Genomic DNA, 16,583 nt, shown 5'->3' with positions numbered 1-16,583 from the left:
GTTTGACATGACATTTCACAACGGTATCCTACACTCTGTTGTATGAAGGTGTCATGCACTGAAAATAGCATATCTAGAAACTCACAACATGTTGCGGCGAGTCGTGAGCTTGTAAATGTTCCATTTTCAGCAGACAACACCGGCCTGCAATGAAGTACAAATGAAGCTGAAGTCTCCATGTATCAGAATCTTCATTGACCTTGCCCTGTCCTTCTTCTTTAGTGTCTGGTAAGACAACTTCGCGCAAACGGCGTGCCAGTGCTGACCGTTCCATGGCGGATGTGACGGTGAATTTCGAGGTGTATCGCTGCTTCTTCACCAACTGTATCGAACCAACTCCTCCTCCTCCGGCTACCCTGGCCCCCCTTCCCAGCCGACGACCAGACGACTTCATGTATGTCTGCACACATTCTCCACACTGATATACTGTACTTCATGGTGTGTCAAATGACCACCATGCTGTATAAACCGTTGCTTTCATTAAATGAAAAAACAAAATAACTGTCCAATGGATCCAATGTAATTATTTATTTGTCAATAAGTTCTATAATATAATAATATTAATACCCACAGTTTCTGCCAGACACAGTGATGATACTCAAATAAAACAGGCTTTTTACAACAGTCTGTTATGAGAGCATGTATTCAACTATTCAATCATTCGTTCGTTCGTTCGTTCGTTAATTAATTAATTAATTAATTCATTCATTCATTCATTTCTCTGTTGAATATGCATATTATTTGCTGTATAACAGTTCATTTCTCATTTGATTAGTATAGTTTTAGCCCTACCACAGCTATTCATGTAGTTGTTATGAGTGATAATATAACAGCTTGAGTTGAGTTACATTAGTTATGACTTTATTGTAAGTCTTAATATGGGATTCCCTTGTGTTTCCAGTCTTTGGTCCGATGCTTCTTTCTGGGAAGGCTCTGCTGAGAATAACTTCACTGCACCAGCAGCGGGAGCTGATGTGGTCATTCCACCAGGTAATGATCTCAACAGTGCAAACAAGTTATACCTGGACTCAAGATGAGAGCTCACAATTAATTATTATTTGATTGTTTTGTATTGTTCATATTAGCTAGTTGTTTGATTATATAATTCAATAAGACATTTATTAATGGGTGCTTCCTTCTTCTTATGATATATCAAATCTTTTCCAACCACAGGGTTGTGGGTTGTCCTGGATAGCCAAACCCCTCCCCTCAACAAACTGACGGTCATTGGCGTTCTGGAGATTCCAGACACCATGAATGAGACCTCCAGCTCCAGCAGAAGGAGACGGTCTACTGCCCAGTACCGGACAGTGGTCCTGGATGCTACTTACATCTCTATCCAGGTGCGTTTTCAAGAACAACCCTGATATGATCTGATCCGATATATATTGATCTACGACATGGGTGTGTGGCGGTGATTCAGGAGCTAGAGCGGCTGTCTTGGAATAGGGATGTTCCCGTTCCAATCCCTGGGTCCTCTTGACTGCGTGTTGATGTGTCATTGACTCATTGTCATATCTGTGAATGTAATGCACATTGTGAAATGCTCAGGAGAAAGGTGCTAAATTAATTGCAGCATTTACCATTTTATATGACGTTATGTAATGACATACAGTACACATCACGAGATGAGATGGAACAAATGCAATATATAGTAAAATACAAAATAATATGATACAATACAACTGCTTTGGGCCTTATTTGCTCTGATGATGGCCTAATCACGTTTCCTTTGACATTACGTAATGTCTCACTGAAATCCTTCCGTCTCCTGTTGCTTCAGGGAGGCAGGATGATTGCAGGGTGGGATGACGAGCCCTTCAGAGGACAGCTTCACATCAAGCTCAGAGGGAACCACCACACCCCTGACTGGCCTCTGCCAGAAGGCCCCAACCAAGGATCCAAGGTTCTGGGTAAGAGGAATATCATGTGGTGTTGGATGCTTGTTGGTCACTCAGTTAATGCATGCAATGCAATTGATTGATTGATTGATTGATTGATTGATTGATTGATTTATTTCACAGTATGTAGAATGGGTACATTTCAAACTAAGTCAATTAAAATACAAAAACTGTCACTCTGTGGATGACACCATGATAAAGCACAAAGACTTGTTTACTTGTTCACCATTTTCAATTCATCAGAACATTTAAAGACGTATAAAAAAAACTTCTATAAAAACGTCAACCTTTTCAAGTAGAAAGCTTCCATTTGTGCTAGTTCAGTGTGACATTTGTATAGTAAGTAAGTAAGCCTTGCCAAGCCATGAGGCCCATAGGGCAGGAGCCTATCTCCTGTTTCTGTAGCGTGAGGCAGCTTCATGTACAGTACACCCCTGGACATGACGCTAGGATGTCGCAGGGACTTACCCCATCCAGCCAGAGTGCCAAGCAGGGAGGCACTGGGTCCCATTTTTCACAGTCTTTGGTATGACCTGGCCGGGATTGAACCCCGGCCTTCCAGTCTCAGGGGGGACACAACCAGAATGCCACTGAGCTGGTTGACATTTGTATAACTGACCAATATCTGTTCTACCACAGGTGTGTTTGGTACACTGGAGCTGTATGGAATCCCTCATAATGTGTACCACACCAAGCTGGCCAGCACTGCTTCTGCCGGCACCAACACACTCACCCTGGCTCAGTCTGTGGACTGGCAGGTATGGCCATGTCCAGAATAAGGACGCTATCACACTATGATTCATGTGGTTCAAATTGATTTCACCATACATGCACTACAACATTACAGTTAGACACAAAGACCTGTAGTAACAGATGGCTTTCTGTGACTAAATACTATGATATATACTGACCACTGCACTAAACTGTATGCCTGGTTTCATACAGTCCCCTCAGTCCATTGTAGACGCACACATATTATCATATCAAGTTATTACAGTCTTTATTTATTAATTTTCTCTCGCTATTCTTCATTAATTTATTAAATTATTCTAATTGCCAAGCACTATAAATGTATTTTGTCTTCATGACCTTGGTGCAGAAACATTAACTTCCTTACATGTAGTATTCTTACAACATCTTGAGTAGTTCCACAGTTCATTGTGATGCATGTGATGTCAAAGGGACAAAAGATCTATTGAACACTTTCCCATTATGTTTAATTAATTCCTTTGTTTTTGCATGCAGGTTGGAGATGACATTGTCATTTCCACCACTGGTTATAATCCCCTGGAGACGGAGACCCATCAGATCACTGCTGTGTCATCAGACACCCGCACCCTCACCCTCAACCAGTCTCTGTCACACACTCATGTTGGTCAGTTTAACCATTATATACGGTGTTGTCCTTCACAGGTCTATACTTGGTCCCTTCCTTTTGACCCTGATATATGACATATAACACCTGAATTGGCCAATTTGCAAAGCTGATTGAAAGATAGACACGCTCAAACATTCCGCACACGGAATGGATGTTATGGATGTTATTAACTCTTATCTCTTTCTTGATCTCTTTTCTCTCTCTGCAGGAGAGACCCATAGCGTCTCAGGTACTCCAATGAGCTACACCCTTGCAGCTGATGTTGGTCTGTTGACCAGGAACATTAAGATCATTGGTCAAGACTACCCAGCCATGTTTGAGGAATCATTTGGAGCCAGGGTGGTGGTTGGTACCTACTCATGGGCTGGAATCGACTACAAAGGTACACCATTTTTAAATGCAGTATTTGATGATATGATTATGATTTACTGTATGACATCACATAAGATAATATGATATTGATGTGAAGACATGACATGTTATGATATACAGTGTATGTCATGACTTGAAAATATATTTTTATATGATAATGTTCTCAATTAGGTTTAATGTATTGTTCCACCTTTGTTGTCCATAAAGGCAAAGCCCAGATTAGGAACGTGGAGTTCTACCACACTGGTCAGCTGGGATGGAATGACTACACTGACCCTCGCTACTCTGTGGCCTTCATCAACCTGGAAGAGGTACTGTAGTAGTACAACACGTTCACATTAATATACCAATTCTAAAGCCAAGGAATATCATGTGAAAATTATGGAGCAGTTTTTAGGGTTGTTCTTTGTTATTTTAGCAAAGATCCGTGATTCAGGAGTCCCAAGTCGGTGCTAGTCTGCACTCTTTCATCGCATCTCATGCTATTTTATTTGTTTAGTATGTTAAAATTCAGATTTTACGGGGGCCAGTTTCTGTATGGAGAAGGAGGGAAGCCCGCACACCGCCACTTGCTGATTCAAGAGATTTATTTATTTAAGAGTCATAGCAAATTAGCAACGTTTCGGCCTTTCGGTCTTCTTCAGGCATGGGGGACAGTTTCGAATTGCAGCCGTCCGTAGTTCCCCTTTGAGAGCGTTTTTTCACATACTGTGAAATAAACATTTCAATCAATCAATCATAGCATTAACTTTTGAACTGTCTTTGAAAGGTTCCACAGGATGACACCTACATTCAGGGCTGTGCTTTCCACAATGGCTTCTCTCCTGCAATTGGGGTCTTTGGGACAAACGGAATAGATGTTGATGACAATGTCATCCACCACACCGTCGGAGAAGGTAAGATGCTTATTTGTGTAATGTACATTTCCCTTTATGTATTGTTGTGTAAAGGAAATCATAAAGGAATTTCTACATAGTAGGCCTGACGTCGATTAGTCGAATAGTCGACCAATCGATCGAGGGAGGCTGATTCGACTGCCAATCTCTCTTTTATTTTTTTGCATGATTCAACTGAGAGATTTGCCTAATTTGTTATATTAATTAACTAATAGTTTGCCAAAAATAGGATCTATATCATCTTTTTCTTTTTTTTTAAACCAAGCAAGTATACAGTATGTTAAATCTTGGCACAAACACAGCAAAGCCAAGTGTTTTATTAACAAATGGTTGAATTTTTTTAATAATTAAGTAAATTTTCCAACTTAAACAGGCAGGGAAACATGCTGCCCAAAGTTTTAACCAAAACAAATGATCATGGGTGCTCTTCTGTGGCCACTCCCGCAGCCTGTGGGGGAATGAAGAGAGAGCATTGTGAAAGCAGATCTTTAAATAGTGTTTGGAGAGACAATGGCCAGGTGTCTCTCCTTCCACTGATCATCTCTGGCTCCACTCTCCAACCCAGCACTGCAAAGGGGATGGTTAGGCAGGAATGGTGTTCCCACTAGAGAACCCTGACTAAAGGCCTAGGGGGCCGTCACAGTAATCATGCAAAAAATATATGTGCACTATGTGCTACTAAAAAGCTCTTCTGATAAATGTTGTATGCTATTATTATATGAAAACATGTTACGTCACATCATACTTTGATGGTGGGTGAGGTGGGAACCGTGGGATTCGGCTGGGCTGTGATAATGTTAGAGCAGTAGCACTCAACAAGGAACGTACACATTGTTCCAATTACAGGTATCAGAGTGTGGGGCAACAACATAAGAGTGCGGAGGAACCTAGTGACGCTAACTTTGTGGCCAGGATCCTATCAGGACAGAGAAGAGACATTCAATTTCCACTGGGATGCTGCCATTGAGGTCTGTCTACTGTCTTTTACTTATTTAACCAGGCAGGTTATATTAAAGGAAAACATTGCAAATGTTTTACCTAATTCCAAGATCAATAACATAGTCTAGCAGGAGTAACCTATGTCTTCTACACTACAGTATGTATTTCCCCCACATTTCTTGTCTTGATGATTTGAATCACCCACTCTTTCTTTAAGATTCTTACTCACAGTAACAGCATGACAAATGAGGAGCTCACTGCAATATGAAAAAGTAGTAAATGTGTACCCTGCCAGTATAGAGGGTATGTGTGTCATCATCGTACCTAGAAGTTATCCGCCTACTCAGTGGCAAAAAACTACTTTCTGGCCTTGACAGCCCATACATTCAAACAGAAAAGTCTGATCTGATTGCATTAAACAACATTAAACTCGGCCCAGGCCGTAGCGTAACGGTCTGGGCACCGGACTGGTAATCCAGTCGCAGTGTGCCGCGGGTTCGACTCCCGGACCCGACACGGCCTTTACTGCATGTCATCCCCCCATCTCTCTCCCGTTTCCTGTCAGCCTACTGTCTGTCCCTTCAAAAATCAATAAAAGGCGTAAGCCGCAAAAAAGATATCTTAAAAAACAACAAAAAAAAAACAACATTAAACTCATTTTCCAATCGATTTGCCACTCACTTTATGCATGTGTGTTTGCCTGTTTGTAATTCTTGTCCATGTTAAATTCTAATACAGGGGCATTCAATTCTGGAAATGTAACTACTCAATTACTGTAAGATCATTTATATAAATACATCCATCAAACACTTTATTTTCAGGTCAGTGAGGGGACAAACGTGGTGTTGCAGGGTAACATTGTGGCAGGCTATGAGAGAGTTGGATATCGCATTGATGGTGAACCGTGCCCAGGTAATTTGTTCAAATCCAGCCAATAAATAATTTGTCAATATGCTATCTAATAGTTGTCTGTTGTGTTGTGTTGTGTAACTATGAAGTTGTTTTCTTGAACGCCCTTGCAAACATTGAGCCTGATTTATACTTTATTATATAATGGTGTTGCTAACCGAAAATCGTCGATCTAGAAGCTCACAACGTATCATAATAAATTAAGTATTACAGTATCATACAAACAATATTGTAAAGTATCATGCATTGTACCTATTCTATTGTACAGATGTAATGAGGAGCGTTGATATTGGAGGAAGGAGCTCTTTCACATGATTTGTACATGATTTGCAGGTGTTCAGAGTGACACTGAGAGCTGGCATCAGAACGAAGCCCATGGCGGTCTCTACGGCGTGTTCATGAACAAAGACGGCCTCCCTAGCTGCAGTCTTATCCAAGGCTTCAATGTCTGGAGGAACTTTGACTTTGGCATCTACTTCCAAGTATGGAAACGGTTTTTAACTGTAACACTCTTCTGTCCCTCTTTGTGTTAATGTCCTTTTTTATGTTCTTCAACCTACATTTTGGATATAAATGAAGTTATCAAGAGGCGTGTTATTACTAGGCTGCCAAGAAGTGGAGTCAAGGAATTAACTATTGGACAGTACCATTGTCTATTCAGTCTGTCTCAGAGTAGGGCTACCTAGAGCTAAAGAACGTACCCTTTTGATGATATCAACAGTTGGGATTTCAAACAAGAGCTTTTTACGTTTTACTATTTTATACATAATAACATTCCAGCAAGAGAAAGAATATAATTTTCCATTAGCTTGAAATCACTGCCACTGACATAACTCGCAGGTATATTTTCAAGCTTTCCACAGTCCACCTCTGAGACACAGAACAAGTAGACAGAAATGTCTTATAGTGAGCATTAGTGAGGCACACTATATGGCGTTATACGTTTGAAAAGAATGGGATAGGTAAGCTAATTAGGCATTTGATATGAGTGTCTAAGGATGAAACAATGTCATCCGTTGGTGGTGAGGCTACAGTGGTTAGATACTGTAGAGATACATAGATCATATGGAATAATGGAAGACAATAGAAAGGATCATTGTGCCAGTCTCACTTAATTATTATTCCCCCATCTTTGATTTCAGACAAGTATGGAAATAATTGTTTCCAATGTTACTCTGGTGGACAACGGCATGGGCATCATATCATACGTCTATGGTCCTCCTTCACTTGCCCATTTGTACTCCGACAAGACTGTTGAAGTCCAGGTGAGACAACTAATTAATTTATTTCAGCCTTAATCTGGGCTCAGATTAATCTGGGCTACAGCCATTTTAAAACCTGAAATGATTTGGAAATCATACAATCTATTATTTTATAAGATTATCTTGCTATGGCAAGTGCTTTTAATATACGTATGATTTAAAAAAAAAAACGGTTTTATGTAATGGTAACTTCTCTATCCCCAGAATGCACTCATAGTAGGCAGCAGTCCCAACTTCATGTGTTCTGCCAGAGACAGCATGCCGATGTCCGATTGGAACATGCAACAAAGTGAACAACACCGTGCACCTAGGCCTACCACAGGTACACACTTTGATATATGTAAACATTCTGTACGTGTGTGTGTGTGTGTGTGTGTGTCGTGTGTGTGTACACTGTATATTATGCCTGAAAACATCAATGTCAAAGTTGCACTAAACAACTTCAAGTCTCCCCTTTGTACAGGTGGCACGTCTGGGATCTGTTGGCCTACATTTGAATCTGGACATAACGCCGGTCCCGAAATGAGCTTTACCGGAGTCATGTCATACAATACCATCAAAGGGCTGATGAGAGTCATCGGTGAGTGCTGCCTATTTTTGATTAGATCAATTTAAGGAATAAATCCATAAGTAGGCTACAATTAAAACCAGTGGCAGCCAATAAGAAAATCAAAACAATGTAAATACAGAATTTTTGCTGCCTGCTGTGGGACAAACTTAAATAATATAATAAATAACCTCAGTTTCCATGTTGTCCCTGTCCAGACACCACATTTGTTGGTTTCCGGAACATCTGCTCCAGTGACACCAGCGTGATGTTCATGACCAACCCTGCAAGTGAAGACCTGCAGCACCCAGTGCATGTCCGTGGCATTAAGCTGGTTGACAGCACAGAAGGAGCCCAGGTCTACATCCACAGAGCTGACGTCAAGTATGTCTGTGTGGTCTTGTGACTGCAAAGTATACAACTAAGATGTATTTAATGTGTATCTAAAGTCATGGATGGAGAACATCGTAATGCTTTATTTAGTATAAACCATGTGGTTTAGTTAAAGATCAAGATCACTGGTAGGAACGTTTTTAATTTTTAATATAATGCACATTGTCAAAACGCTTCAGATAAAGGCGCTATATATAAATGCACTTTACCATTTATATGGCTCTCGAACTTAGACTTCCTCTTAGTGAGAGCAGTTGAGAGCAGCATTTGATCAGATAAATGGGATTTAACCAAGCAATCCTATATTAGAATTGGCTAATATCTGCCTAATACTAGACTGGTGCCCAAAGGACAATACTATATGTCTGAAGATGTCCCTTAGCTGTTGCCCAACCAAAGTTGTGTTTTTATTTTCTTTACCCGAGTACACATGGTACACACAGTAGAATAGAAATTAATATTATTTGCATTATGTCTTCTCAGGAAAGCCAACCCCTCTGACTGTGTGGACATGGACTGTGATGCTAAGAAGAAGACAATGCTGAATGATTTGGACGGGTCCTTCCTGGGTAGCGTGGGTGCTGTGATCCCCCATTCAGAGTATGAGTGGAATGGGGATCCCAGAAGAGGGTTGGGTGACTACCGTAGCCAACCTTAGTCTGAGTTAAACGAACACTCTCAACTCTCGCTTAATGCTGTCAGTTGTGACTTTGATGCCAAGAAGTCATTTAAGGAATTGGAGCTTACCCATTGCTATACTTTTTAGTTCCTCTGAATGTGTCAGTACTTAGATCAAGTGATGAAGTACATTGGTTAAATTTGAATAAAAGCAATCCCTGTTCAACTTATTTATAGACAGACACAACATTTTTACAGTAATATTAGGGCATGGTCACATATTACAAAATGCTCACGTATTACAAAAGGTCCAGTGCAACTCGCTCATAGTATCTCACTCATAGCAATCTAGGGTTGCTGATGTATTTTTTTAATGTGATGTTTGGAACAGTACACATTTGTAAATGATTTAACCATTTACAAAGACATAGGCACCAACAGATGCATGTAACCCATGTGTTCTTTAGTTTTTTATCATGACCCCTTTTAATCTTCTTCTTCAGGTGTGATCAGGGGAGATTGCACATACGTGTACCCCTGGCAGAGCTACAAGTGCTTTGGACTGAACTACAGGATGCTGGCGATTGAGAGTATGGATGCAGACACAGAGACCAGACGCCTGTCTCCTGTGGCTGTACTGGGGAATGGCTTTCTGGATCTGATTAATGGTGAGCATAGTTGGTGCAAAGTCCAACCACAATTATGCACACATGCACATATAATCACTTTGGTGCCACATTGGAAACAAGCCTATGGCGTTTCTGTAATTTTATCCATTTTGCAAATTTTAATTGTTGATTCAATCAAACACGCACACGCGCACACACACACACACGCACACACACACACACACACACACACACACACACACACACACACACACACACACACACACACACACACACACACACACACACACACACACACACACACACACACACACAATCACAGTCACACTTAAATTAACCACTTAATCCATACTGTATACTTCCCTTCCCTGCAACATTGGAAATATTTTGTATTTAATTTTTTCAAATAATTTCCATTTTTTTCTTTTTTTTGGGGGTGATTTTTAATATAGTGTTCCTGACAAACCTCCAAAGAAATTAACAAAACTCATCATTGTTGGTTCACAGGCCCTCAGGACCATGGCTGGTGTGCAGGCTACACCTGTCAGAAGAGAGTGTCTCTGTTCCACAGCATCGTGGCCACCGGACGCTCCTACGATATCTACTTCAGCAGCGTCACACCTCAGAAACTACGCCTCATGATGATCAATGGCGAACCCTCTGAGGTACAGTTTGTGTGTATTGAACTGCTCTGCTCTGAAAGAGTACAGGTGCCAACAGGAAAAGCTAACACAATCTTCTTTTAATATTTTGAATGTGGTCAGACACATTTTGTGTCTCTAAGGGCCAGATATAATGTAACTCTCAGAAATTGTTCTTTTGAGCTCTTTATACAAGTACGGTAGTTCACATCCTTCACATTTTTGTATGTTTCAAGCATTTCCCCCTTCACCTATTGATCTAACTTAAACTTTTGCTTTCGTTCATACAGAGTGTCGTGGTTTCGATTTTCTACTCCAATCCCCAGCGGTTGGATGTGTACGTTGACAACACATTGGTCGCTCCAACTAATGCTGAATGGAACTCTGACAACACTGACTATATACTGAAAAGGCCAATATCTCCAGGTAGAATGCATTCTAAACTGATTTTAGAGTTTATGCTTAGTTCTGGTTAAGTAATTTCATTGGACAAGAGGCATTACATGAGTTCTGATTATACAGTATAACAGCCCTGCATTTTTGTCACTCTGCTACTGTAACATTAGCCTGTTATTAATTCACTTGTGTTTCTTAGCAACAAAAAAAGAATCAACAAATCATAATCTGTTGTAGCCCATTACTTGATACATATCATTATTACATCTACAACCTAATCCCAGCATAACTGATATGTTTGTTGCTGAGCAGTTGAGAAGAATAACCATCTAAATCCATATTAAATATCCATAATGTATAACTATAAATTATGAATAAGGATTCAGGACAGATAGACCTTTTTGGGGAGAGGTCAGAATAAATTATGATTAGATTAGATGGTTATTTGTCTCTTAGTTTGGTTTCACTGTGGTTTCTTCATCTCACACAGACTGATCTATCATGACAAAATGTTTTAAAACTAATCTATTTATTTTAGTATTTACACTTTGAGCAATTTGTTTCTCAACTGATATACTTAACACCCATCTGTCTTGGCACACCCCAAGGACAATATGTTCCTCACCTGAACGCCACTGTGGGGTCAAATTACTTTGACCCGGACTTCAAGATGATGAAGGTTCTGTTGAGTGGCTCCACACCCGTGGAAATCCGAACCTCCCCGGTTCTCTTCATCTCCTTCGAGCTGCCGGCCATGACCGTGGACGAGTTCTTCGGGGCGAACCTGGTCCAGAACCTGGCAGTGTTCCTCAAGGTCCCACCCAACATGATCCGTATCACCAACATTGTCCGCGAGGACAGCTCAAAGCGCAGGAGGAAGAGGTCCAGCGGAATGACAGTGGAGGTGGAGATTAAAAAGCCCCCTGTACAGCAGACCACCAACACCACTAATGGTTAGTAGAGACACTTCTAATGTGTAGAGTCCGACCGATGCCAGATTGTTGGGTTTGATCCCGAATTTGTAGATTCCAATCCTAGTCCACCGATTACCAATGTTTTTGACCGAAGTAAATACACGGATAAACTGGGCTTGATTTTTAATTAACCACATAAGTCCTATTAAAAAATAGAAAATCAGAAATTACAGATCTACAAGCTCACGTTGTGTTGTGATGCTGGGTGTGGTAAGCTCACATACAAAAACAATAAAACATACAAAACATTTTTATTCTGAAAACTTTTAAAACTTTTCAAAATAGGGAAGTGGTTAAAGTCCAGATCCATAGGCTGCATAATTGCTGATACCGCTGCCGTCTAAATAATAACTGATATATCGACAAAGTATCAGTCTGCCTTACAGCATACAGGAAATATGGACTTGCTACAGTAGCTCCACCTACTACAGAATCACTCTATATCCTATTTTATTTCCAGATGAGGAGGACTTTGCTCTTTTGAAGAACATTGCCAATGACCTTGGACAGGCAGCAGTTTCTGGCAATCTGTCTATGGCCACTGGCTTAAACGTGTCCTCCATGGGAGTCGTTGCACCTCCTCCATCATCATCGGACCCTGCCTGGAATGAGGTGAGCTCTATCTCAAGACCCTGTTGTAGGCTACCCCCCCCCCCCCCCCCACTGTTTGTTGCATTTGAAAATATAATAAATTAACCCCATGGACACTAGTGTTCCTATTCTGAACATGTCATAATAGGAGAACATTCAGCAAAAATAAAGGTTCTACAAGCTCTTGAGCTTGTAGATCAGAATGTCTTTGCTGAAATTATTGTAGAGGTAAAAAAAAGGAAGAGACCAAGTAGACAGTTAGAAACTTGGGGGACCCAGTGACGTATATAGAGTTTAAGTGCTTAAATAACCGAGCCGCTTTCATGCCTCTTTCCACTACCAATTTACATGACATTTTGGGAATTGGCATACAGCGACTATGTTGTAGGCTATTAATTAGGCTTGTTCTACCCTACATCACCTGTGATGAAGTACTGTTTCTTGTTCAACAGCGAATGCTCAGCTCATACAGGAGGAATTTCTCATGACATTTCTTTTCTTGCTTCTACTCTGCTTAGGTGGCCACGGAAGAGGTAACAAGGGAAGAGCCTACAGTGAGCTTTGTGTCCAGTGTGTCTTCCCTACTGCTCATGATGGAGCCCATTGCAGGGCAATACGTTGGTCCTCTGTACCAGCAACCAAGCCTCATGGCTGTGGATGAGGAGGTAAGGCCTGCACTACTAATATGCAATTGGCTTCCCATGTATCAAATTCTGCATTTTCCTGCACACAACATACAATATTGTATCTTAAAGGTTATGTCTATTTTCACTATATGAATAGGGGTTTACTTCTGACTGCAAGGCAATCTGAATGAAAGCCTCTGCAAGATATTATTAAAACAAATTATGGCTATGGTCTCTGTCTGCAGGGTAAATGTGTTTCTGTGGGAGTCACCTCCCTCACGGCAACAGCGTCCCTGAAAGACTCCAGTGGAAACCCTGTTAACGGCCTAACTGGAAACGCCACCATCCTCTTCAGTGACTGCTGGGCCAACTTCACAGATTTGGCCATCCTCAACAGTGGTAGGTGTTCCACCTGTGTATCAGCTGGAAGTTTAACACTAGATAAAAATCACCTGCTCAGTGTTGAGGCCTAAAAAGACATTTCAAGGCCTGGGCCGTGGCTCAGCGGTCCAGGCACCTTGGCCAGTAGCCCGAGTCTGGCAGTGTGCCGCGGGTTCGACTCCCGTTCCCGACGGCCTTTCCTGTCAGCCTACTGTCTGTCCCTCTATAAGAAATATAAAATAAAGGCGAAAGTCAAAATAAATAAATAAAGACATTTCAAATGAATTAATCTGATCAATAAAATGGAATAAAAATATTCTTTGAAAATAAAACCCTTGGCACCTAATCCACAGTCCTGTGTTAGAAACATATTCAGTAATTTACATTATTATCAGATTAACCAGTTAAATCCTTGTAGTCTTTGAGAACTCGAGTTAGAACTGTACTTTGCCCACTTTTTCCATCTACGCCAAAAATAGCCGATCCACGACCTCACAATGGGTCGCTTTGACCATTGGCATTGTGAGCTTGTAGATCTGCTATTCTTGGCTAATGTTTCCTCAAGAATATGGACGATGAGGTTCAAGTGGTTAATATGATAGATTATTAGTTTGTTAGTTTCCCACAGGAGAAGTGAAAATTCGAGATTTAGCTACACTATTATATACCGTAGTGTTATTCCTAGCATAGTCCTTCTTTCCTAAGATAACTACTGTTTCCCTTCCCTGTAGGTGAGGATCTGACCATGGCTTTTACTCTGAACGACTGGGGTGCTCAGTCGCGAGCCTTCAGCGTCAGAGATCTCCCGACCACTCTGGCCCCTACCACCACTCCCAACAGCACCTCCACTCAGACACCGACCACCGCGTCACCTATGACTGATACCACCATGACCACCATGGGCACCACCAACATCTCTTGGACTACACTCACTACAGAGTCCACCACAGATGACGACAGCATCTTTGATTCGAGCACTAATCTCTCCTCCGGTGCTCTATGTTTGATTAGCATCATCTATGTTCTGAGCTTCTTTTTAAGAGGCCTGTAAGAAATTATTACATATGTCAAACTCAAGGCCCGGGGGCCACATCAGGCCTGTGAATGAATTATCTTTGGCCCGTGGGATGATATTTAATTAGTATTAGAACTGGCCCTCTGACCTTTCTGTGTGGAGTTTGCATGTTCTCCCCGTGTCCCCTAGGGTAGGTACCCTCACAAAAACATGCAGTAATCCTGGTCTCTAAAACTACCTCCCCCTGGCCAGCCTGATGGAGGGGAAAGGAACTGGTCGGAATAACGTGTTCCTTCCACGCGCTACATCCGGCCAGGGAAATCCCCCCCCTGTCAGGTGAAAAGAAGCAGCTTGGACTACTCATGCATAGAAGGAGGCATGAGGTCAGTCCGCTGCCACCCCCAGGTTGGTGTAGCGCCCAGGATTACATTAGATAATTGGCACTGGGTGAAAAATCTGGGTTGCAAATTCGTGGGATAAAATTAAAAAACAAAAAAAATAACTGTCCCTCTGGTATATTGCATGGACCACCGTAATACTACAAGTCCTGCTTTGTGAGGATCATAGAACAGGAAACTGAGCTTAATAATAATGCATTTTCAGTTTGAAATGCATTTACTTTTTTGCTATTTGCCTGGGACGTCCTCCTGACGGTGGTGCCCGTGTGTTGAAACACAGTCTGACTTCTACCAATTTCTTTATTTTGGCCCACCGTGTATTTGAGTTTGACATCCCTGTTCTAGGGCCATGAGGGATGAAGGGTTTTGGCAATTAAAAACAAGTCGTCTTCCAAATGAAGGATTGTATATTCTATGGAGTTATACGGATACGCACATTGTTGTTGGTTTCTTTTCTAGTCAGTCTTGGAGTTCCTGTTTCTGTTTCAATGTTTCATGATGCTGAACTCTATTTTATATTATACTGGGATGCCCATTCAGAACATGTGCCCATTCGGAATGGGCTGATAGGTTGGCCCCCAATATTGCTGCTTTCAGCATTATAAAGGGATATGCCTGTTCGGAGCATGTGGCCATTCGGAATGTGTGCCTGTTTGGAGTGGGCAGATAGCTTGGCCTGAATGATGTGTTGAACTTTGTCGAGAAGAGCACATCTAATCAACTTCACACTCAGCACTGCACTTACTTGCTTCCTCAGCAATACACCCACCAAGTGTGAGTTCGATTGGATGAACAGTGCTCGAGATATACGAAGGACAGACAGACAGACAGAGATTCCTGGAATGTATACATAGATTGCAAATGGGTTAAATTATTTCTGACATAGCATATTGGCCTACCACCTCTTTGTGCGATAGTGTCAGTTTAAAATCTGTGTCAAAGAAGATTGGTTTTTTTTAATCAATCTTGTTGATTGCAAATAAAATGATTATCTTTAAAATAAATTCTATTTTTAATAAATTCAAGTAAATGTTTTCGTTGTGTTTTCATTTCAAGAGCACGTTTTGCATGTGGGGTGAAGTCTCTGTCCATGGTGCTGAATGAAGGCGACGTGATTGGCGAGATGTTGTCAAACGCTTGCTTTTTTGGACGAGGGTCGCTAGAGGGCGCACCACTCCTTGGGCTGGTCTTCTAACTTTGCAAGCAGCAGGCTACAATTAAATGCCATGACATGAAGCGTGAGCTGCATTTGAATGGAATTTGTTACAGAAAAGAGAAAAGAAGAAAAAAAGACACGGCATCTAATTTTGATATTCGTTGGACGTCTTGTGTAAACGTAAACGACCACAACGAGCCAAGACAAGGAGGTGGGCTGGGCATGTTAAACTGAGCTTTGACGTGCCCCCTTTTCACAGCATTCTCCGTCCTGTCATCGTCTGAACATCTGCCCCTCCCTACCTATAGTGAGAAGAATGACAGTGAGAGTGAGTAACAATGGGACAATTAGTTTTACAGGCTTCATTTGGTCCCGCCATTTAGGTCTACAAGAACAGTACATGGTGGGCGTGTTCTTGCCCCCCTTTAACTTCAGACTGTCTGGTCGAAGCGGTGCATACTTTGCAGAGCACTTGCTGCGAGTGGATGTAGAGTCCAGCTTCAACCTTGCCCGCGTGGTCCCTCCGGCCACCACTCGGCATCTCTTGCTGCAACAGTGAAG

At 41.5% G+C, this 16,583-nt stretch overlaps 1 protein-coding gene across 1 annotated transcript in view; it reads left to right on the top strand.

Annotated features, from left to right (window-relative positions):
* Window positions 1-14,705, top strand: part of pkhd1l1.1 (PKHD1 like 1, tandem duplicate 1) — a 48,973-nt gene extending 34,268 nt beyond the window's left edge. The window contains exons 51-75 of the mRNA XM_083777745.1: window positions 223-394; window positions 902-990; window positions 1,174-1,343; window positions 1,784-1,913; window positions 2,541-2,659; window positions 3,147-3,276; window positions 3,488-3,661; window positions 3,859-3,962; window positions 4,421-4,547; window positions 5,394-5,515; window positions 6,308-6,398; window positions 6,729-6,877; window positions 7,538-7,660; window positions 7,862-7,979; window positions 8,121-8,237; window positions 8,423-8,588; window positions 9,081-9,241; window positions 9,719-9,883; window positions 10,352-10,509; window positions 10,776-10,911; window positions 11,490-11,834; window positions 12,316-12,467; window positions 12,965-13,111; window positions 13,318-13,471; window positions 14,185-14,705. Of these exons, the coding sequence (XP_083633871.1) occupies window positions 223-394; window positions 902-990; window positions 1,174-1,343; window positions 1,784-1,913; window positions 2,541-2,659; window positions 3,147-3,276; window positions 3,488-3,661; window positions 3,859-3,962; window positions 4,421-4,547; window positions 5,394-5,515; window positions 6,308-6,398; window positions 6,729-6,877; window positions 7,538-7,660; window positions 7,862-7,979; window positions 8,121-8,237; window positions 8,423-8,588; window positions 9,081-9,241; window positions 9,719-9,883; window positions 10,352-10,509; window positions 10,776-10,911; window positions 11,490-11,834; window positions 12,316-12,467; window positions 12,965-13,111; window positions 13,318-13,471; window positions 14,185-14,504 (3,839 nt within the window). The 3' untranslated portion in view covers window positions 14,505-14,705. The remainder of the gene's footprint in view (window positions 1-222; window positions 395-901; window positions 991-1,173; window positions 1,344-1,783; window positions 1,914-2,540; window positions 2,660-3,146; window positions 3,277-3,487; window positions 3,662-3,858; window positions 3,963-4,420; window positions 4,548-5,393; window positions 5,516-6,307; window positions 6,399-6,728; window positions 6,878-7,537; window positions 7,661-7,861; window positions 7,980-8,120; window positions 8,238-8,422; window positions 8,589-9,080; window positions 9,242-9,718; window positions 9,884-10,351; window positions 10,510-10,775; window positions 10,912-11,489; window positions 11,835-12,315; window positions 12,468-12,964; window positions 13,112-13,317; window positions 13,472-14,184) is intronic.
* Window positions 14,706-16,583: the final 1,878 nt, after the last annotated feature.

Source organism: Protomyctophum parallelum (assembly GCF_964188405.1).
Source record: "Protomyctophum parallelum genome assembly, chromosome: 1".
NCBI classification, from domain to species: Eukaryota; Metazoa; Chordata; class Actinopteri; order Myctophiformes; family Myctophidae; genus Protomyctophum; species Protomyctophum parallelum.
This window is presented reverse-complemented; position numbering and strand designations above follow the sequence as displayed.